This window comes from Platichthys flesus, chromosome 18 (assembly GCF_949316205.1).
Source record: "Platichthys flesus chromosome 18, fPlaFle2.1, whole genome shotgun sequence".
Lineage (NCBI taxonomy): Eukaryota > Metazoa > Chordata > Actinopteri > Pleuronectiformes > Pleuronectidae > Platichthys > Platichthys flesus.
In genome coordinates, this window is record NC_084962.1 from 1,435,614 (window position 1) to 1,458,117 (window position 22,504).

A 22,504-nucleotide genomic window follows, 5' to 3' on the forward strand; every position below is an offset into this window, starting at 1 on the left:
CTTCACTAATGTAGAAAAACATTTTTTTTAAATTTCATAATAAACACTATAACACATGTGAATCGCCGAATGATTTTTCTACATAGAGTTGGAACAAGCTACAGTATAATTAAAATTATCAGTTCTAAAGGTATGTATCCAACAGCAAAGAAAACATGGTGGGAAAAACATCTAAAGCTTAATATGTTCTTATCATTTGTTACTTTTTTCTCCTAAACAACATAATATTTAATTTTTTCCAGTGTTTCCCAGGAAAAAATATGTTTGCAACAGATCTGGATCCACACCATTATGGGACTGAGAAACCAGGGCAACCTCACAACACCACCAAAGACAGATGGCTGTGTTGCATCACATCTGCTTTATGACTACACAATGTATTTAATCACTGCAGCCAGTGGCATTGGCTGACCACATCAACACAGGCCTGTTTTGTATGTTCCTGAAAAATCGTGCACTCAGAACATCTTGGAAATATGACCAAAGGCATGTCAACTCTTTTTTTGTCAGTGTGAATCTGATGGAGTCTCACACTCAAAGCTCAGTATCCAAATTTAGACTATGCTTAACAAAATGTTTCAATACTTCCATAACATGCCAAAATAGCTAAAAATAGATCGCACAAGCTTTTGTGATCTAATACCAATGATAGGCCACGCATGACCAAGCACCACTATCAGTTATGTTGGTGAGGGCCCTTGAGGTCTCTGCATAGCGTTTTGTGCTGGTTAATGTGTTTGCAACAGATCTGGATCCACACTTTTATGGGACTGACAAACCGGGTCAACCTCACAACACCACCAAAGACTTTATGAAAAACTCTGAAAACTTTATAAGACTAGGACAAAACTAGGGATGGGCATAATTAATCGACGATCGATTAATTGATCATTAAGAATTTCGTCGATGAAATTCTTTTTTCATCGAGAAATTCGCTAATTACACATTTGACCAAGGGGGGCAGTGTTTGAAAAAAAAAACGCCACAGGCCTACTCCATTACCTGCGACTGGCTGCGAGTTACTGTGTATTTCCATTTCCAAAGTAAACATTAAGAGGTCATGGCGAAGTGTAGAGTTTTGAGTTAAAAAATGACTTGGTTCACTGCCAATACTGCGAAGCCATCCCAGAGACTGGTGGAGATGAGGAACCTGCGTTGTCTGACACGGACGAGGGGAGTGCAAACACCGGAGCCGCGGCCAGGCTAGCCAAGTTAGCACGGAGCTACCTGTGTATAACAAGGACGTCAGTCCCCTCAGAGCGAGTTTTTTCGGCGGCTGGACTGACGGTCACCAGGCTGCGTTTGCGTCTGACCTCGGGGAATGTTAACATGCTCATCTTTCTCAACACAATTTAATCGAACGCCCATCCCTGGACAAAACCCACTGAGTGGCCGGACCGAGTATTGTCAATGTGCAAGGTTGAGGACGTAGTTGAACACTGTTACACAATGTGATGATAAGCTTACCTCATCTTATTGCATTCTTCCTAATGTAAGGGTGGTTTCATACCTTTATCTCTTACTCTCTGTTCTCACATTTACAGTATTTTAATACAATTTAAGCTGTTCCTATTGGCATGTTTTTCTTTGTCACTTGTCAGACAATGAAAGCTGTATGACATAGTGACTGATGTGTAATGTGTTAATCTACTCTGCGAAAATCATGATTTTATAACCACAAAGTTGTCTGACTAAATCATCACATATGAAAATGAAGTGCTGTGTAACCGATGCAGAAACTTTCCCCAGGAAATAGGAACCTTTGAAGGAACTCCTTGTCTGCCATCACCAGGACCAAGGTCCACTCTAATCTGGTGGACATGAGGGCTCAATCATTGGGTAGCACCGAGTTCGGTTCAAGCACGGGAGTTAATTTTGTGGAAAAGAGTTGTCACATCCTCACTCAATCAAATTTGGAGCTGGACAGTTGCCCTTGAAGTGCTACGACCTTCAATGATTTATTTCAGGTGTGAATGCTGTTTTACTTTTTTTAATCCATTTTATTGGGAAAAGCTTTACAGGACGAGTGTACCCAAAGCTAGCAGACGGTAAACTTGAACAAGTTGATCTATTGATTGATTTTTGACATGAAAAAACAGCTGATCCGATGATACTGCTAGACTGCTTGGTTTACAATGTGGGGTCAAAGCACAACAGAGTAAATCACTGCCACATCCACTTAAGTTACTATAGTGCCTCCAGTTAACAATAATTAGGTGGAGTAAACAACACAACATTGACAACCATGATTATTTAAGAAACCCCACAGGTATGCTACTCTATATATTCAATTTATAGAACGTATCAAACACCCTCTAGGATTGTGTTACTTTGCAGCATTACACACACTATCAGGTATTACTGCTGCACAGAGCTGCCCATGACCTACCTGTGATCACCTTTTGACCTCACGTCACATCTCTATTATCCATCCAGAAGATAACAGGGCACTCCCTGACTCAGCTTACCAACTCTGAGTCAATGCTGAATGGAGCGAAGGCTATTCTGATTCCTCGGCTGGTTATAGCAAATGCAAACCACAGATTCATGGCTGCATCAATCCCACTTTAATATCCTAATACAAAGAGTAAAACTTTTGGTCAAAGCTGAGCATTGATCCATTATCAGCTCTTTTTTCTTTTCCATATTACATCATATTCAATATCACATGAGGCTCTAAATAACTACACAATATCACCTCTTCAATCCCATCTGATCACCAGTCACATAGGCTCGTACCCATTCCCTGTATCATTTGAATTATGTTGTTCTAGAAGGTAGAGCCTGATATTGCTGAAAAGCCGCTTATAGTGTTTATTTCATGGGGGTCATATACATATGATCATCTGTCACATCTAGCCCAATCCCTGTTATAGTCTTAGGCTAATGCAAATGGTAATTATATTGCATTGCTGCAATTGTGTAGCAACAACAACTAAACAGGATTGTTTTATACATAGCCAATATCTTATGACTGCAATAAGGTTACTTGTCATGCATGGTGGCCCAAGCATTTCTTGAATGACACGTTCTTTCTAATCTGTCAGGGCAGAGGGATTACGCTTTTGGCAAACTTGCACATTTCAGTTGCGCTATGAAAAGAACATCGCACTGTCAATTATTATTGTGAATAGGGAGCTGGAAGCCAGCGGTACAGAGTCAAACTGCTGGCACAGCATGAGGGACAGAGGGTCAGAACATGTACTGTACACATTATATGCACATGCATTAGACTGTAAAAAACAGATCACTACCCACTGTGAGCGTAAGGAAAAAAAAGTTTGGCAGTGCACCGTGTTGAAATGAGGGGGGAGGGGCAGCTTGTCCAGGCAGACGGCGCTGAACTGTCACTATCGATCGAAATGAAGTGCGGTGGCTTCGGTTTACGTGCATCAACATCAGGCTGCATTTACTGGTGACGGTAAAGAAGACACTTGTCACAAACATTAAACCCACCGACCCTGCTTTAATGTGTAGTTTTAGGTGGGTTGGGAGGAGGAGGACGGGGAGTGGGGGTGCCGTTTGTGAGTGAGTGAGTGCGTTACATGAAAACAAAAACACAGAAACACGGGTTAGCGCTTCGGCCAGGGTTCAATCTAAAGCCCCGTTCTAAACACAGCCGAGCCGTGTGTTGAGCACATGCAGCCTGTGGTCAGTGAGATGACAGCACAAACAATATCGTCCACGGTTATCTTACCCGTCTTTGCGTTTAGCTTTATAAACGTGCCCGTAGGTGCCTCGACCCACTTTGCAACCTTCATATTCGAACAGATCTTCTACCCTCTCTCTCTCGGCCGCCAGCTTTGTTTTGAAGTCGTAATCCATTTTAACCCATAAATACGTCTTAATTTACTATAACATTTAATATTAATTATTGCATGCATTAATTAAATAATCTGCTCGTTTTATTCCCCCACCATTTCCTTGTTTGGGATTTTGGTCTGCTCCGCTTAATGTTCACTGGCTCGTTGACGTTTCTAATTGGCGCGCAGGGCTCGCTGGGTAGTGTAGTTCGTTCTGAGCAGGCGCCGTGCTTCGACAGTTTGGAAGCAAAGATGAAGGAAACTACAACGCGCGTTTCTCGCTGCGGTTTGTTGCGCTGTGCGTACTCATGAACGCTCTCTTCAAACATGCAGGCATCGGCGGTTTGAATTTGATGGAGTCCAGAGCTGTTCCTTCAAAGTTTATACCTATGGACAGTTGAAATACCTTTTTTAGAAATGCTGAAATGATCCCTAAACCTTTATTGGAAGTGATGTTATAGCACACACCCCAATATAATCAAAGTAATACAATACTTGTCCTCACAGACAAATATAAACGAAGGTTTCTATAAAATATACCTTTTTGTTTTATTGTCAGACAAAGTGTAAATAGACAGCCAAATTATTGCAGCTGTCATTGCACCTTCATTATATATATATTGATATGTATTTATAACATTTGTATCACTGATTGATTGCTATTATTGTTGTTGTTGTTTAATAATGTGCATTTAACAAATACAAATGTTTGTATTATCATTATTATTATATTTTTACATTGGTCACTGAATTGAATTTGTGTATGCTTGTGGATCATACAGTGCATTCAGATTTATCTTTTCCCTAACTGAAACCCGTCCTAAATTACCCTTTTACAATATGATGTATTCAATGTGTAGTGAAATTATGTTCACGTATGTTTGAGTAAAACCTGTGTATTAGTTTATGTCCGCGTAAAGTACAGATAATAAATTAATGCATAGTGACCATGTACTGATGGTGGTATTGACAACATATAGTAAGATGTAACCCATATGGACAGATGCATAAATAGTGTATGTTATCGCTCCAATATGATTGGAGCAGCTTTCTTTTTTTACGCGACAAACAGATAAAATAGTCCCACATTTTGAAACTGTTGAGTTGAATGAAAATTAATAACTGTGATATCATTATGTAATACTATTAAAATGTAATTTACGACACCGTTCTCCAACTCTTATCAACAACGTCCCGTGCAGGCCGTAAAACAAAAAGTCACGTGAGGCAAGGTTTATTTTTGCAATGACTGACCAATGTCACAAGACAGAGCCTGGCGAATGGGTTGGCGCAACGTAAGACTGACGTCGTCGTGGCTGGTATATAAAATCCCCGCGCCATCTGCATTCAGCGCTTTACACAGTATGGCCGGCGATATTAGCTAGCACTCGCTCACGGTATTCTCTGCAAAAGGGAAGACGGCAACTCAAGAAAATCAACACCTGGATTGTTTAAAGGACTGTACCTCAATTCAATAATACCGACCGAGGAAGGATTATTAAGCTGTTAACGTTACAAGCGACGTTTAATATTTTTGTTGGGTGTCTGTTGTCTCATGATGGAAGAAAACGGTGCACATTTCTTTGAGGGGACCGAGAAGCTGTTGGAGTTGTGGTTCTCTCGGCAGGATGAGACCAAAGGAACCGGGGACCTCCGTACCATCCCAAGGTTCGTGTCATTTGAACGGCTAGGCTGCTCTCAGTCTCAGTCGGCAGCATATTGAAAACGTTGTCGGCCACATGCTTGTCCTCTTCCCCTTCAGCACAAACGTGACATGTAACCGTCTAAATGTGATTGACTCTTGTTTTCGATGGGTAGTTTCCTCGCAGGGATCACTCATTCATCCGTAGCTAGCTAGCCGGGCAGTCACATTTCTGACACCAGAGCACATTATTAGTAAGCTAGCTAACATCGTCAGTCAAAAATGGCCACCTCCCCCTTTCGCTTCTGAGGTCGGTAATTCATTCTTCACCCTGGAAATTTATACTAGTGCAAATAACCTTGTTTGAATATGACCCCTCACTTGTTTCGGTGGGCAACAGCGAAGTGGGTAAACTGTTTATAAGCCGTGTTGACTGCAAGTTGGCAGGCCGTTTCTAGCTAGCTAACTCTAGCTAGTTCCTGGAAGAAATATCCATCTTTCTCGGGCTGTTCTATTGGTCGGTGTGTGTGTGACTCGACTTAAATGCTTATATTAGCCAGGCTCGATCCCTTATTGGTGCGTATACATTTTATTACCACCCACAGCAGTTTGGGAATGTCGTTCGGTTACATTACACGTATGTGTCCAAATGCACTTAATGACCTGTTTTACGTGGTCATCTAGGTTCAATGTAGCTGTGGTGTCATTTAGATTTGCTGTACACGTTTTTTTTATCTGCGTAATTCAACTACGTGGGGACTTCACTGTGTATGTCAAGCATGTGGTCGCCCGTAGGCACCGCGTGTTGCCTCGGCTACAGCTACACGCACACATTAAAATCAGACCACTGGAAGCTCAATGTCCAGTCAACCATGATGGGATTTCTTTCTCACTTTAATGAGTGTTGATGGCTAGGAAAGAGTTGAGGTCAAATGCTACCTGACATGAACGTTACTACAGACCCGGAGTTGTTATTGAGTGTATGGGAGCAGATGCCTTGATCGATGACGAGGTGTCCCTCCAGAGCTATTCCCTCTACAGCATGGCAGCCCCAAGAGCTGCTTCTTGTCTAAAATTGCTAGTGGTCGTTGTTCCGGTCACGTTTCCCAGCCATGCAGGCACTCTCCTCCCAGTTACTCTGATTGGTCAGAGGATCTCCCGTCTGTGCTTAGAGACACTTAACTGCATTCAAAGAAAGGGGTCCATGAGGGTAAGAGGACATTCAGAGAAATGGATGAGAGTGGTCTAAAGACCTTTGACCTCGTTCAGCACCACAGAATCCATTTATTACTGTGCTTTAAACACCAAGGAGCTTGTACCAAGCCTAGCATTTAGTCATGAGTGAATGGATAACAATTATTCAGGTGAGACAACTGGAGGTGTTTGGTAAATGTCCTGAATGATTTACGATGACAACAGCGGGTTAGAAATCAACAACCCCAACACATACCTCCTCTCTGGGGTTTAAAATCTTGTCATCTTCATGTTCTGTTAAATTACCTTAGGTTTAGCTTTCTGGAAATGTCTGCCACTTTGTTCTGCCACCTGTTGTCGTAGTAGTCCTGCTGCCCAATCTGACGCCACTGTGAGTGACTTTTTCTCATCACTAACCAAGCAGATCACTGAGGTCAGTTGAAGACGTGTGTGTGGATGAATGAGGAGTGGCATTAATTTACAGCCAGAGGGCAGATTAAAGGCTCAGAGGGACACCGTGGGTGAACCGGGCTCACTGGCCGTCAGCCAATATCCAAATAAGTCCACAAGGGCATCTGATTCACAAATGTGGAGCTCACTCGCATTACCTTCGCTGTCCCTGCCTTAGGGCTCAACACACGCTTGAATCTTCTAGTATTTGTCAAGAAACTAGTCCTGAAGGCCTGACAGTGTTTAAAACTCTGCACATGTCAAGAAGGGGTGTTCCGTGTACGCAGGTTTTTTTTGCATTTATCATTTCAGAATTAATATTGCTTTGTTGTTAAGGGTTGCTTTTATTTTAATGACAACTGACTAAAATTCTAGGAATCTCTTATCTTCTTGGTTAACCATGTGTCCCTATCGTATGTGTATGGATAAACTCCGTAGTATTTAGCAGTCTGATCTGGTCCTTTCCTGGAGATCACGCTTTCTCTGAGGAAAATCTTATCCTTGTGAGTGACCAGAAATAGCCTGTGGTGTGCGTTTCACTCTGCAACCGGAGCTGCCCCAGGTCTCCAGTACCGCTGTCCCTCTGCATGTTGCAACAGCTATGAGGTCACTTTGCGTTGGACGAAATGTTATTCATAAGATACTAAACTCCATAATTCTAAACAGTGTTGCATTTTTTCGTTCATATAAAGGGGTGACTTGTTTGTCATATCGGCTCAGATAAAATGCATGATGAGGGCAAAACTTCCATTCTTCCAGAGTTAAAGCTTCATCAATTTATCAGGCAAATTTGTATCATCTACACATTTTGACCAGAAGAAGTCAAACACTGGCCCAGGCTTTCGCTAAGTTTTTCTTAGGCAGTTGTAAAAAGGGGAAGAATTTATTGATTTACTGTTTTCACAAACTGGTAGGGATGGGCGTTCGATTAAATAGTCTTCATCGATCGTCGGGAGAATTAATGACAAATTTTCGATTAATCATTCATATTTTCAAGTTCAAAAATTCACTATTTATAGGCTATATTAAAATGAAGTGAAAAAACAAAGCGTTTTTCCTCATTGAGATCTTTATTACAAGATGAACAAAATATGCGCTGCCGTAATCTTAAGCAGCAGAACCAACAGCTAGAAGCCGGTGCTAAAAAACACAACTGACCATTGTTATATTATATAATAATAATATAAAAAACATCATGTTAAACAACAACTTAACCAAATCTCTATAAAACTTAGGTCTGACAGGTTTTGCCAGATGTAACTCAAAACTATCAAACAAGGCACAGAGTCGAGAAAGCTTTATAAAAATAACCAGTTACTCTCATATAACCTCAGCACCAGCCTACGGGTTTGTGTTGAGAAAGATGAGCACGTTAACATGCTCTGGGGTCAGACGCGAACGCAGCCTGGTGACCGTCAGTCCAGCCACAGTAAAAACTCGCTCTGAGGGGACTGACGTCCCTGTGATACACAGGTATCTCCGTGCTAACTTCGCTAGCCTGGCCGCGGCTCCGGTTTTTGCGCTCCCCTCGTATCCCCCAGTCTCGGGGATGGCTTCACAGTATCGGCAGTGAACCAAGTAATTTTTTAACTCAAAATGGTCCCACTCTACACTTCGCCATGACCTATTCATGTTTACTTTGGAAATGGAAATACACGTTAACCCGCAGCCAGTCGCAGGTAACTGAGTAGGCCTGTAGCGTTTTTTTCAGACACCGCCCCTTGTGATCAAATGTGTAATTAGTGAATTTCTCGATGAAAAAAATAATTTCCTCGAGGAAATTCTTAATGATCAATTAATTGATCCTCGATTAATTATGCCCATCCCTACAAACTGGAGCAGAAAATATATTTGCTATTTATCAATATCATCTCAATGATATTTCTTAATGGTAGCACAAAGCACAAGTTGTGATGACTGGTGTTGAATCATAGACAATTTTAATGATCATTGTGCAGCACAAGATTGTATAATAAAAGTTCACATTTGGTCCCTCGAAATTATGAAACTGAACAAGCTTTTGTAGTTGCATGCTGTTATTTAGATTTTCCAGTCCTTGCAGCTCAACCGAAATTCAAACGCATGTCAACATGCAGCTTTCACGTCCAAACTGAGTCATTGCAGCTACTGAAAATATTCTTCATCGTCTCTTAGCCCCAACCATGATATTATGATTGATGCTGGCCATGTTTTCAATATGAACTTGCTCATTTTTGATAGAAATGTTAATTTCGGTCTCTCAAAGGCTGTATACCAAATTTGGTGTAAACGACCAAATCCCAAAAGGTCTTAATTTTTAACATTTTGCCAATAATGAATCTATAGCTTCACAATATCCATTAAGATAGAATTGATGTTAAAGACAACATTTTTTTTTTAATGCACACTGAGATGGACTTTAGGGAATGCTTTCATGCTTTCACCAAAACATTTGACACTTCTTCCATTGATTTTCCTGTTAGTTCCTTGTTGGGGACACATCAGGACATTGAAGGATTTATGATATGTGTTCCTGACGATCTTGGCATGTGGGCGGTGTGATAGAATCAAAATGCATCTTGGTGGTCTTTAACATCTGTATGTTGAACGGTCCACTCCGATCACCCAAGAACCATTAATTGATATATGTGGAGCTATAGTTTCTCTATATTTGCAAAATGTTAAATATGTATTCCTTTTGGGATTTTGTTGTTTATACCAAATTTGTATCCAGCCTTTGAGAGACCAAAATGAACATTTCTATCAAAACTGAGCTAGATCGTTTGGAAAACATGGAAGACATCAATCAAAATATCATGATCGGGGTTAAGAATTATTGAAGGAGCTGCAATGTTAATGTGTAAACTGGTTCTAGTTCACTTCCCATTTATCAATATACTGGCCAACATATTAACTACAAAGTTAATATGCCGTTCTTTGTTCAGGGGGACAACGTGCCGTTTTTATTATGGTTTTGTACACTGCTTTTTTTTCTTTTTTCTAAGAGCTCTTGTAGTGCACACAGTCTAGGGACCCCTGTACTAGGTGTTCTCAAACTGTTGTTGGTTAGTGTGTGCCTCTTTTTCATCATGTGCCTTACCAGACGTAGGCCTAAAATATACTAATCAGAATCTTGTCAGTATTCATAAAAGATCTTTTATCAGATTGTGTTTTTCATTTAGAAATTCAGGAGAATATTATCTATGTTTAGTCAAAGTTGGTGGCTCTGTAGAAACCTGGTTTCTCTCCACTTTCATTACCGGGTACTTTTGCCCCAGGAAATCCACAAATCTGTCAGTCTGTCAATCCTTCTAAATGTTAGACAAGAATGTATGAGGGCTGTAGAGATGATGCAAATCCGTATCTGTCAATGAATGTTACAGAAACATTAATGAAAATGAACCAGTACGTGTTGTGTTATTTATTTTTATCCTGGTTACTATAAGGATGGAGCAGGGCTAGCATGCAAAAAAAATCCCAGCCAGATGTGAGACTGGGTAGTTTAGTTTTTTGGTTACTTGGAGTATCTATCGTGAGACATCTACAGTAATTACCTGAAGCCATCACAGTTGAATGAACAAACATTATGCGCATTATATTGTGCATCAACATGTCAAATGGAAATCAAGCCAGAAAGCTCCTAATTTACTTCTATCACTTGCTCTCTGAGACAGCTGCTAACAGTCTAGTTCGGTCGCTGAGACCCATTCCTTGTTCCTACTCAAAAAATGCCTTTGCTCCACATAGCCCTATACATCTCTGAGGGGTCAAACTATGCAGCATCGGCTGCTGGAAAATTCCCCATTGCTCGTGCTGCCCTTCCAAGGTTGTAGTGAGAGTGTGACGCAGCAGTATTTGCGCTTGTGGGCAGCGGCAGGAGCAGTCCTCTTGTTGCAGAGCGGGCTGTCTGTTTTGTCCACCCCAGCCTGTGATTTTTCAGTCTGCCTACAAATTATGTCCAAAATTCTAATTTGTATTTGCAGTGAATCTGCAGGGTTATGCGGAGAACCTGATTTCTGTCTGGCAGAACCATTCCTTTGGTGAATTCATACTGTAGTACTGTATTGTAGTAGCCCCCCACAAACCGCTACATATCTATTCTGTATTCGTTTGCGATTGTTTTTCCCTTTATCACCATAATTTCCAGAAACCCTCTCTCCCTGTTATGTGTTTCCTACTGGGCATTGCTGCAGGAGAGTGTGTGACTTTCTTACAAAAACAGTCAAAACAAGTCTGTTCACTTTTAGTGTGTATTTTTTGGTAGTCAACCAGCAAATCCATTTTTCTTGCTTGTGGTGAGATTCAATTCCAAATTGTCATTTCAAATAAATGTATCTCAAACACTAAAGGTCCTTTCATCTTTCCTTTAGGTTTGAGTGGGACAAACTTTTGGAGAATGTGCATTGTTTGATCATAAGTGTGACAAAGACTGACAAGCAGGAAGCTTATATACTCAGGTGAGTGTTCAGTCTTCACTTGCACAATTCTTTACTCACCTCCTCTGTTGTCCTACTGACTAGAAGATGGGCAGGATTAGACAGAGGTCACCAGTAAGCTGTTCGTTATTTACAGCACAGTCACTGTCTCAGCTGATGACTAACTATGGGTACATACATTACATGCTGCAGTCTAATTGTATAAATCCTAAGCATTGTGTATAAAAAGAGAACCTAGGTTGAAAGAGGCAGGGCATATAAAACTGGAGCCTGCACCGAGACCACAATTGCCAACCACTGAACCTTTTGTCATAGCAACCAAGAAGTGATTGCATTCTTGTTGTTAAAACAGTCCGACTCATGTGATGGAGTTTAATTTTTTATTTATTATTTTTTCAAATACTGATTGCAAGCAGTATATTACAAATGATGCATAACCAGGCTGAGTTAGAATGAGCAAGCCCTTCGTTTAATTTTTAGATTTTCTTAAAACACAATTGAGTATTGCCCACCTACAGGCATATATTGGATATACAACATTTTCCAATCTGCCTTCTGTCATTACTGCTTTACTATGTGATTAAAGAATTTGTGTCATGTTAAAATAGAGTTTCAGTTCAGGTCCTCTTGATATTAATGATCTGTATTTCCCTGATAAATCATTTGACTCAAAAGTTCAATGAAAGCACAGATTTTAGTCTGTGCTTTCATTTAGTTTAGTTCCAATACTAGTAACTCCTAGTATTGGAACTGCTGCAATCATCCATGGCTAATGTAGTTATAAAAACTACAGTAAGCGAATTTGATGTACAGTGTGGCAGAGGGTGTATGATCTTTGAGTGTATAACCTTATATAGCCTGAGTTGATGGACAACCTCCAGTTTAACACCTTTTTATAATAAATTGTGGTGGCACCTAAACCGTTCATTACTAAAGTTCCACATTTTGTCCTTTTTTTGCTTCCACAGTGAGAGTAGCATGTTTGTCTCCAAGAGACGTTTCATTTTGAAGACGTGCGGAACCACCCTCTTGCTGCAAGCACTGGTCCCTCTGCTGGAACTGGCCAGGGAGTACTGCGGCTTTGACGCCATCGAGGTTGGACCCAGGCCATTATATGCATATATGTTACTCTTATATATGCATGTGACCTTAAATTCAAATATGATTTATGCTGCTCTTATATGATGGCTGTAGTAGTTATGGCACTGATCACTTTGTTTTTTCAGAATTTCTTCTACTCCCGCAAGAACTTTATGAAGCCAACTCATCAAGAGTTCCCTCATCGAAACTTCCAGGAGGAGGTGGACTTTCTCAGCCAGATTTTCCCAAGTATGTATAACATCCACTTTGACAGTCGAGTTTTCCTTCCTTTTACCGGCAGGTCTAGTTCTTCAACAAGTAATTGGAAGTTTAAATCTTGATAAATGCATCAAAGAACTGACTGGAAACTCACTTATATTACAGTATAAAAAAATATACTGACTTCGATCAAAACGTAAAATACCCCATTTTCTGCTCCTTATCTGCCTGTTCAGTGAGTAATATATTTATCATTAGGATTTATTCACTGCTATAATGTAGGGAAAATATCATCATAGATTTACTTTGTGAACAATTCCGGGCTTCATCATAAAAATGTAAAATCTGCAGAAATCCTGATGACTGTCTTGTCATGTTTGATCTGACATTTTTGTTGTTGTGCGTCTGAGAGGACTGAAGGCTGAAGCTTTGCCTGGGCCTATTTGAAAATGTCATAACAATGAATTCAATCTGCATCTGAACCCAAACCACAAGTGAAGTCATCTTTATTTTTTATTTTTGCCTGTTACAGATGGTGCAGCCTACTGCATGGGCCGTATGAACTCTGACTGCTGGTAAGCATCATGCACCTATTGTGTATTAGTTGAAACTGAATGTGTTGTCCAAACACTATTGTCCGTGGCAAGGCCTGTGGGCTGTTACCAAAAGATAACGATGCACCTTCTTTGTATTCAGCTTTTCTAAGATGTGAACATGATGTCCAGGTGTTTGTAGATGTTAAGTTGGACCTACAGCCTTTGATTCCTCTGAGGTGAAACCTCTTTTAGTGAGGGCTTTGTTCGGCGCTTTCTATGGTCATTTAGTCTCTAATCCGTAGACTGTGTACTATTGGACATGAGTCTTGTGGAGTTTCTAAAAGAGCGTTGAGGTGGTTTTAGTCAGTTGTGAGGATTTTATGGTACGCGTCAGAGCTCCTTCTTTAGTCTTGACTCGTCTGAGTCCTTCTCCTGTTCAGAATGACCACATTCACACTCCTCCATGTTTGTTTTTTGTTGCCATCATGCGCATTTCCTGCATCCACATGGTGTGAAAGAATGGAAAGGGTCTTGCGAATGACAACAATTATAAGTCTAATTTGTAGTAACATAATGAATACTGATAGATGGATGGCTGGATAGATAAATACTCTAGATACGAAGAGCCCTGAATAATCATCCGGCTTTAAGAGGAGTCACTGCAGCCACAACGCAAACGCTCTTATTTACTCATGACAGCAAAAAGGCTGGCGTACCTTAGAATTTCTGACGGTCCCTAAATGCGCCTCATAGGAAGTTAAAAGAACATTTTGGCTTAAAACACGTTGTAAATCTCCTCGTTTGGAGTCAAACATGTCAATATACTACATTTGGCGCAGTCAAACGTTGAAAATTAATAATTTAATGTTCGACATGAACATGTAAACTGATTTAATTCCTCTTCCATGGTCTTGTTATTAAATCAGTGTCCTTGATAAGAGACATAAAGATCTTCATTGTGTTGTCACCCACAGGTACCTCTTCACCCTGGACTTGCCAGAGTTCTGGGAAAACAAGCATGCAGATCAGACATTGGAAGTTCTGATGAGTGACCTTGAACCAGCCATTATGGACCAGTTCTTTATGAAAGATGGTGTTTCTGCAAGTGATGTCACTCGTGTGAGTAACTGTCGGCATCTGTGCTTGCACTCAGCCAAGTGTGTTGTGGAGGAACAGATTGAGCCTCTTAGAGAATCTGGCCTGACCGGTCCTTCGATGTTGACAGGTTTATTTCATGTCTTGTTGTAGATGAGTGGAATTCGTGACCTGATACCAGGTTCTGTGATCGACGCCACAATGTTCAACCCATGTGGATACTCAATGAATGGAATGAAGACTGACGTTAGTGACTCTTCCTCGTAATCATTTGTTTTTATGTCGTGCCAAGTAATTCCAAGGATTTTTAATTTCCTACTGCTTGTGTTCTCTTTAGGGAACATACTGGACCATCCACATTACTCCTGAGCCGGAGTTCTCCTACGTCAGCTTCGAAACCAACCTCTCCACAACGTCGTATGATGATTTGGTTCGGAAGGTGGTAGATGTGTTCAAGCCAGGGAAATTTGTGACTACCCTTTTCGTCAACCAGGTTTGTATAAATCGCAATCATGTTTAAAAAAAAGGGTCACTGAGTAACTGATCTTTTCATTTCCTCTGTTTGCCCCTGCAGAGCTCCAAATGTCGCAGTGTCTTTACTTCTGCCCAGAAACTTGAGGGCTACAAGCGTCTCGACCGCCAGTTGGCTCAGTTCAATGATTACAATTTTGTCTTCACCAGTTACGCCAAGAACCGGCAGCAGAACCAACAGAGCTGAGGGTTGAGGATGAGGAAGAGAAAGAGGCATAAAAAGAATCCCCCAGTAGAAAGCTTGTTGTCCTCCTCCCTCCCCCTCGTCCTCCCCCTCTGCTGCCGTCATCATTTAGAATCTGCTGATGCTGATGCAGTCACAAGCCCTAGTTTAACCTCCAGTTTGAGTTTTTTGCATTGTTGTAACTGTGACTTAGATCTCTTGCATGAAAGCTCTTTTCTCTGTTTCGATATTCTAGCTCACTCTTGCTGTGATCTTGAAGTGCATGTAGAGGAATTAAACACGCTATGTTTGAGGCTGTCCACCTGTGCCCAGTACAATAGTCCATTCCTGCAGGTCTCCTCCCTCATCCCCCACAGACAAGGCTTCCGCCCGCACTAGGCTGGGGCCCTGACATGCTCAGATCCGTCTGCCTCTTTATGAACCCAACCCGCACCAACTGGTTTGCTTTCCAGTGTGACAATTCATATTAATGAATCACTATCAATGATTGCAAGCACTTTAAAACCAGTTTACTCATGACTCTAAAATGAGGCCAACCATTTTGCCTCAGCTGTTATGAATGTATAAGTCATGGTAAGCTTTTGGCCACTCTTATCGTTGTCGCTTTTCATATTAGAGTTTTGATGAAAACGAATGCCATACTTGCTGTTTGTCAATATTGGATTGGTTTGCAGTACGTTGGTCAGTGGTCTTTGCTAGCTGTAAACTGCACTAGAGCAGATTTCTGCTTTGCTGGGCTTTGAAGCAGTGCACTTGCATGCTTTCAAAAATTCGTGCTTCTTCACCTGTACAATCATTTAGTTTGTGTTGATACAAATGGACAAGCTTTTAAAGTGTGGAAAATGTGTATTTATGTATGAATCATTTAAGATATACGCACTTTTTGGCACCCAGGCTTCTGTGTTTTACAGTGTGCTGTATCTATAAGAAGCTTCTGGGTCTTTAATCCCCCACCCCAAATTTCGTTTAACTCAAAATTTCTACATTCACATAAATTGGTTAAAGGGAAAGTCTTCAAACTGAATGTAGCACAGTCCATGTGAAGTGGCCTGTCCAGCCGTCCTTAGAATGTACACTTCTCTAGAGAAGAGCCTGGACCAGGCCACGCACAGCGCTCACAATGCCCTCTGATGACCAGCCATTGTCCAACTGGCAGCAGGTCTCCCCTTGCCAGAGTCAGACTGTCAGCTGGCCCCAGCACCGTGACATAACGAGAGCCGGTGCTCCTGGCTACGGCTGTGCCCCACTCTGAATGGGGAAATAATGAATCAGACACTTTTTGCTTAGTTGCCCAGCAAAGCATTTTTCTTTTTCCCACATAATATCCATCCTCTGTCTCTTTCCGCCCCATACAGAAATCTGTAAATGCACAATAGAGGCCCACCAGTCTGAGCATGCCAGGGTGATCCCGGATCATTCCACATGTAGCCGCTGCATAAACTGTCATTTTATTGTGTCCAGACATTTTTTGCAATGAATTGGTCGAGTAGCAGTTTCTTTTCTTTTTGTTTGGATCAGTGCCCTTTGTTCATTTAGGATGAAAAATCCAGTGACACTATGGTGCATGTGACTTCTAGTGCCGTGCTTGCTTGACAGTGTAGTGTAGCGCTGTCTCTTCTTCCCAATTTGTCAGTAGGTCTGTGTGCTTCACCTACTTGTTTCACCAGCTGAATTGTAGTTGGAACTGCCCCATCCTGATTTATTTTGGATAGGCGGGAGTTTTTTTTGTTTTTTTTTCTCAAAGGGGTCAGGTTAATTTGTAATCTTATTTCAAGTTGTGGACGTGCTGAAAACAGGCTAGGTTTCCTAATTTATGACATGATGTCAAACGTCCAAGGTTTGTCTCCTCCGCCTGCCGTTGAGCTGCATGGTGGTTCCTGACGCTTCTGCCAGAGAATGCAGTTTGAATTTTGAAGTAGAGAAGACACAATGGGAATTTAACCTGCTTTCAGCCCTGCAGTACATTTTCTCCATATAATTACCTACTACAGTGCTATGGTAACTTAAGGATGGAACAGTTTATGTAAGAACTGGCACTTGGAATAGTTCGCTCTAGTTTGTCCGTCATGGCTTTTTGGAGTGGTTTCATTCTTTTGCTGAGGACCAATCTCTGCTCTTACATGAACAACTCCTTACTGTCACATTTAAACTATCACTGTTTAAATCTACTGACTAAGTTAAATGCTGACTGCTCTGGGATTAACTACATTTTAGCCTTGTTGGTGTGGATCATAAAGACTTTTTATTATTTGATATATATATATATATATATATATATATATATATATTGTAAACTCTAAGCATTTTTTTTGCAGTTTGAACAGTAACAATTTTATACAAATATATTTTGTATTTTTGCTGCGGACCAATCTTTATTTTTCTTCCCCCATTTCTGTCCAAATGTAAAAAACAATATTAAAAACTAGTTTATTATGAATTTAATGGATGATCCTTTTCAAACTTGACTAAATCATGTGGGTTTTTTTCACTTCCTTTGTCTCCCCCCGTGTGAGAGAGGGTACAGTTGCAGGATGTATCACAATGTACTAAAGGAGAAACTTTGCTGTTCTAATTCTTTCTTTGGATGGTCAAGATGTGCTAAATATCTGTGCTACGAGTTTGATGCTTCAATAAAAGATACTTATCTGTGCAAATATTGTCTCTTTATTTGAACGTGTATAGCGTTAAGGATTAACAAATGTAGACATTCACTATTTTAGAGCGGGTATACAAAAACTGCTGTGGTGGGGAGAAGAATATTTCAAAGATATAATCACAGTATTAGTACACTGTTAAAAAATGCACTACAGTTCAAGTATGTAATTTAGTTTTTGTATGACAAGAATGTAAAATAATTTTACAGTGCAGTTAAGTGTGATGGATGTTTTATAAGAACTACGTCTTACATGGAGGAGATGGCAGAAACTTCCAAAAGGAAGGTCAGCCAATGCGGAAAATGACTCAAAAAGCAATAAGACTGAAGGCCACCAGATTATCAGACAGCACCAACCTCACCAAATACTAAGTCAATATTTTTTTGTTCTACAAGTCCCTCCCTCTGATAAGTATGCTGGTTGTTCATCTGAAGCCTTCATTAATGGGATAATAGGGGTAATAGGTTGCAGTTGCAACTGTGGTCGTGTTGACCCATGTCAAAAAAGATTTTATATAAAGAACCTAGTTTTTATTTGTGCTTTAAATTGTCAGATGCCCACAGCTAGGATTGTGGAAACTTCTGAATGTTTGCGTGTGAATATGGGTTACATAATAAAATTTGATTAATTGATTGATATTCTCTTCTAATGATCGTGTGTGTTATCTCCTACCATCTCACTCACATCAATCTACACTCCTGATGTAGGCTCAAACATCACCATTATGCCAGATTCCTTGTTGCTTGTTGGCAAGTCTAGTGTTTTGCCTGCTTGAAGTGCATGGGCCTGTACCACGAAGTGAGTTCAACTAACCCAGGGTATCTCTCAGCTATCCGGCTGAACCTAACCTAACAAGCGCAGTCTGGCTATGCGGTCACACTATGCTGGTCATCAACTTGTTAAATTAACCCAGGATTCTAGTGCTAATCTAGATATTAGCTCGTCCACATAAAAGGGATGGGGTTTACTGGGACCAATCACTGACATTGGTAAGTGTACTGGCAGCAGAAATACCAATGAGGATTAAAAAGTATGAAAAGTATAAGAAGACATTATCCAGACTAAAAGAAACATTTAAATCTGCTAATTACGGGGACAACCTGCATGCGTAAATTAATGTGTTTATAGTAAAACTGTCCTATCATTAGGGCAAGAGTAAGACTAGTGGCAGAAGTTGGACTATGGGCAGACAATCCAACGGTGGTCTCTGGTTCAACTCCAGGGAGTGACAACACAAAAAAAAACATACCTGGACGGAAAACACCTGGATCTGTTACCCACTGTCTAAGTGCTCCTGAGTAAGGCACCTTACTCCCCCAACACCTGCTCCCCGGGCGCTGTGCATGGCTGCCCACTGCTCCTCCTGTGTTCACCAGATGGGACAAAAGCAGAGAACAAATTTCCCCCCATTTGCATGTCATGTCAATGTGCATGTGTGTGGGACCAATAAATGTATCTTATCTTCTTATCTGACAAATTTCAAAAGTCTGGAGCAAATCAAAATTAAGCATAAAAAGGGGTTAATTAGACACTTGTGGAAGTGGCAGCTCCCAAAAGGACGAGGTAGGTGTCAGTGTTAACTACTGTGTAGCCAATCCAACATTATAGTAGCCTATATTTTACAAATCATTAGAGGAAATGAGTAACATGTATTTACTTTCTCTGCAGTTGATGGTGAGACACTGGTGTTGCTGCCACCACCCTTGCACACACTGTCCCACACAGAGGTAACAGCGACTTCAACCTGTCATGCACTGGCATGTCATTGGGGATGAGTGATGGATTATACCATTTTCATGTCTTATCCTCTCAGGTGGAGGCCTCTCTACAAGAGGACCTTGGAAATTGATATTCAATATAAAAAACTAGACATTGAATATAAAAGAATACAACTGAAAAAATGGACACTGGAGGTAGAAGAACCGGAGTATGAAAAGAGGGTAAGTCTGTTGCATTCTTTATTTTGAAGGAGAGAAAACAATTTAAATACAATGTATTTTCTTTTCTTAACACTAGCGGGAGAACAAAAGCTAATAAAATATTTAATTCAACTACAATTGCATGTTTGTGTTTCTTAAGCAATGCACAACTGAAAGACTTCATTAAGTGAAAATTAAATATAGCATAAGCCCATTATTTCCCCAAAAACTGCTGTGTAATGGCCTCTCTCACAGCTCGACCACTTAGACAGTCTAGGGCAGACCTAGGCAGTCTAATGTCCCTGGGTAACATCCAGCCCTTTGGCTGTCCCTGACCAGCCTGCGTGAGGTCACTGGGAAACTAGGAATCAAACGTAAATAAGTGCACATCATGCACAGAATATATCTAATTTGCTTTATTTTTAAGACGACTTATTTTTACGTCTGTACATTTTGAATGCCAGCGAGCATATGCTGCTTCACTGCAATGTGTTGCCGAACAGAGTTTAGGAGAGGTGTGAGCTATGGAAGGCTACGAAAATGTCAGCTCACGTTAAAAAAGAAAGATGATACAGAATGTATTGAGTTTTTCACAAGATATGGACTTCTAAGTATTTATTCACTGAAGTCAAAGGTAAAGAGAAGTCAGCCATGTGGTTAGTTTGTGGCGAACAGATTGATGTGTTTTAGGATTACAATCTCGCCATTATCAGACTAAACATGCAGAGAAATACAAAAATTTGACTGATGAAGAGCAGACACCGACAAATTAAGTTTTGCTAACCAAGCTGTAAAAGCAACAGGGCCTTTTTACCAAGCTTTGCACATCCAGGGAAGGAACAGTCAAGACAAGCTTTGTGATATCCCACATTACCAAAAAAAGAGTAAGCCATTCCCTGAACTCAAAGAGATTTTGGTGGACTCTTCTGCACTAATATGCTCTGAGAAAAAAGAAGCATTGGAGAAGGTGCCCCTCTCTAGACGAAATGCAACGAGACGGATCAACGACATCACAGAAAATCTGGAGCTTCAGCTAAACAAAGTAGACAAATTCGACTTTTTCTCCTTGGCTCTGCATGAGACCTGTGATGTCCACGACAATTTAATCATCTTTGTACATGGGATAACAAAAGACTTCAAGATTACGGAGGAGCTGGCATCAATGCGGTCATTGAAAGAGACAATGACTAAGCGTGATTTGTGCATGGAGGTTATGCTTGGACAAGCTGAAATGGGACAAACTGGCAGGTGTTACAACCGATGGTTGTCCAAATCTGACAGGGAAAATGTCAGACTTTTGAAGCGGATGCAAGATAAAGAAGTGAAATGAACCCAGAACTGAAATTGTTATTTTTAGCCTTGATTTATACATCAGGAGGTGTTGTGTAAGTCAGTGCTTAAACTGAACCATGTTATAGATGTTGTAACTAATATAGCATTGAGTTTTGTGAGAGGAAAGGCAAGGACATCCAAGAGCTCTCAGATGCAGACTGGATGGCAGATCTTGCATTTGCTGTTGATGTCACTGCACTAATGAATGAGCTAAATACCAACTGCAGGACAAGGGCCAATTTGCACATGGAATGTACAGCCTGGTGAAGGCTTTCATTAGTTGCGTTCTTTCAAACCAGTTCGACGGTAACATTCTCACGCACATGCCAACACTGAAAGCCACACACACAATTAGCTGATCATCACCGGAGATACTCATCCAGGTTAAGGACACTGCATGGTGAGTTTTCAAGGCGATTTCAGGACTTCAAAACAGGTGAGATAGAAATGCACATGATATATTTTATTTTTGCGTCACGTGCAGCTTGGATAATGCACCCAGTGATGTTCAGCTCAAACTAATTGACCTGCAGTCTGATACACTACTAGCAGAGCACTTTAGGTCAGGATCACTGTTGGAGTTCAACAAATCCAGATGCAGATCCTCTCTCACTGTCGATCACCTGTCAGCTGTCCTTCACGTATCCACCTTAGACATTCAACGAGACTTCAGTGCACTTCTTCAATTCCAAGACAGACTACATTTTTCTTCACTTGCCTAATCCTAACATTTACTCTTACCAGTAGAAGCATATCAAAACAATTGACTGCAGATAAGATTAGTATTGAGCAGAATTGAGTTCAGCCTATTGGTCCAGCCCTCCACAACCGTCCCTGTTTCCTATGTGGCTCCTTGGGAAAATGAAATGCCCACCCCTGGTCTAGGGTGTCAGAATCCACAACATCAGGGGGTTGTTGTTTGAAACAGAGGGTCCTCTCCCTGTGTGTAGTTGCAATGTTGTGAACACTGTACCTGCAGAAATTATCCTGCAAGTCCAGTCTGGGCCTACCCTTGTCAAAGACAGGAATGTTAAGTGTAAACCATTTAAAACACCCTGGTTTTGCCACATTAAAACTGTTTTCTGACATTCCATAAGGTTCAATAAAGAGGGGCTGGCAGGCGTTGTGACACAACATTTTGTTGGAGAAATAAAAGAAGTGTGCTGCTGGAAGAAGGTTTTGGAAATGCGGATTTCGCAAAGCAGAAGCAGTTTATTGAGGCTCAGAAGGGAGATTAGCAGAACTTTTGAACAATGTGTAATGATACCTGATACTGAAGGCTGTTCTCTCCTCTATTTAAACCTGGGTATCCTCACAAGGTTTAGCCTCATGTTGTAGCTCACGGTTACGTCCCCCCCCGTAGAGATCCATGACCTTGAGACTTTTAAGGGACTAACTGTGGCTCTTGGCTGTTGTTATGGCTGTCTACTTTATCAGTGACATGACAGGA

At 40.9% G+C, this 22,504-nt stretch overlaps 2 protein-coding genes across 3 annotated transcripts in view; one reads left to right on the forward strand and one right to left on the reverse strand.

Moving 5' to 3' along the window:
- Window positions 1-3,955, reverse strand: part of cdk19 (cyclin dependent kinase 19) — a 61,752-nt gene extending 57,797 nt beyond the window's left edge. For both annotated transcript variants that reach the window (XR_009924538.1, XM_062410859.1), the window contains exon 1: window positions 3,698-3,955. Coding sequence is in view for 1 of the 2 variants with exons in the window: in XM_062410859.1 (XP_062266843.1) it covers window positions 3,698-3,825 (128 nt within the window). In the remaining variant the exon portion in view is untranslated. The remainder of the gene's footprint in view (window positions 1-3,697) is intronic.
- A 1,213-nt stretch (window positions 3,956-5,168) lies between these two features.
- Window positions 5,169-17,803, forward strand: amd1 (adenosylmethionine decarboxylase 1). Its single transcript, XM_062411172.1, has 9 exons — window positions 5,169-5,471; window positions 11,439-11,525; window positions 12,473-12,599; window positions 12,731-12,833; window positions 13,336-13,378; window positions 14,314-14,458; window positions 14,588-14,680; window positions 14,772-14,927; window positions 15,009-17,803. The coding sequence occupies exons 1-9, from the start codon at window positions 5,359-5,361 to the stop codon at window positions 15,150-15,152; spliced, it is 1,011 nt and encodes a 336-aa protein (XP_062267156.1). The 5' UTR covers window positions 5,169-5,358; the 3' UTR covers window positions 15,153-17,803.
- Window positions 17,804-22,504: the final 4,701 nt, after the last annotated feature.

Coding starts and splice junctions, on each gene's coding strand:
- amd1 (XM_062411172.1), top strand. CDS start 5,359: ATGATGGAAGAAAACGGTGCACATTTCTTTGAGGGGACCGAGAAGCTG. Junction 5,472..11,438: donor GACCTCCGTACCATCCCAAG/GTTCGTGTCATT, acceptor TCTTTCCTTTAG/GTTTGAGTGGGACAAACTTT. Junction 14,928..15,008: donor CTACCCTTTTCGTCAACCAG/GTTTGTATAAAT, acceptor TTGCCCCTGCAG/AGCTCCAAATGTCGCAGTGT.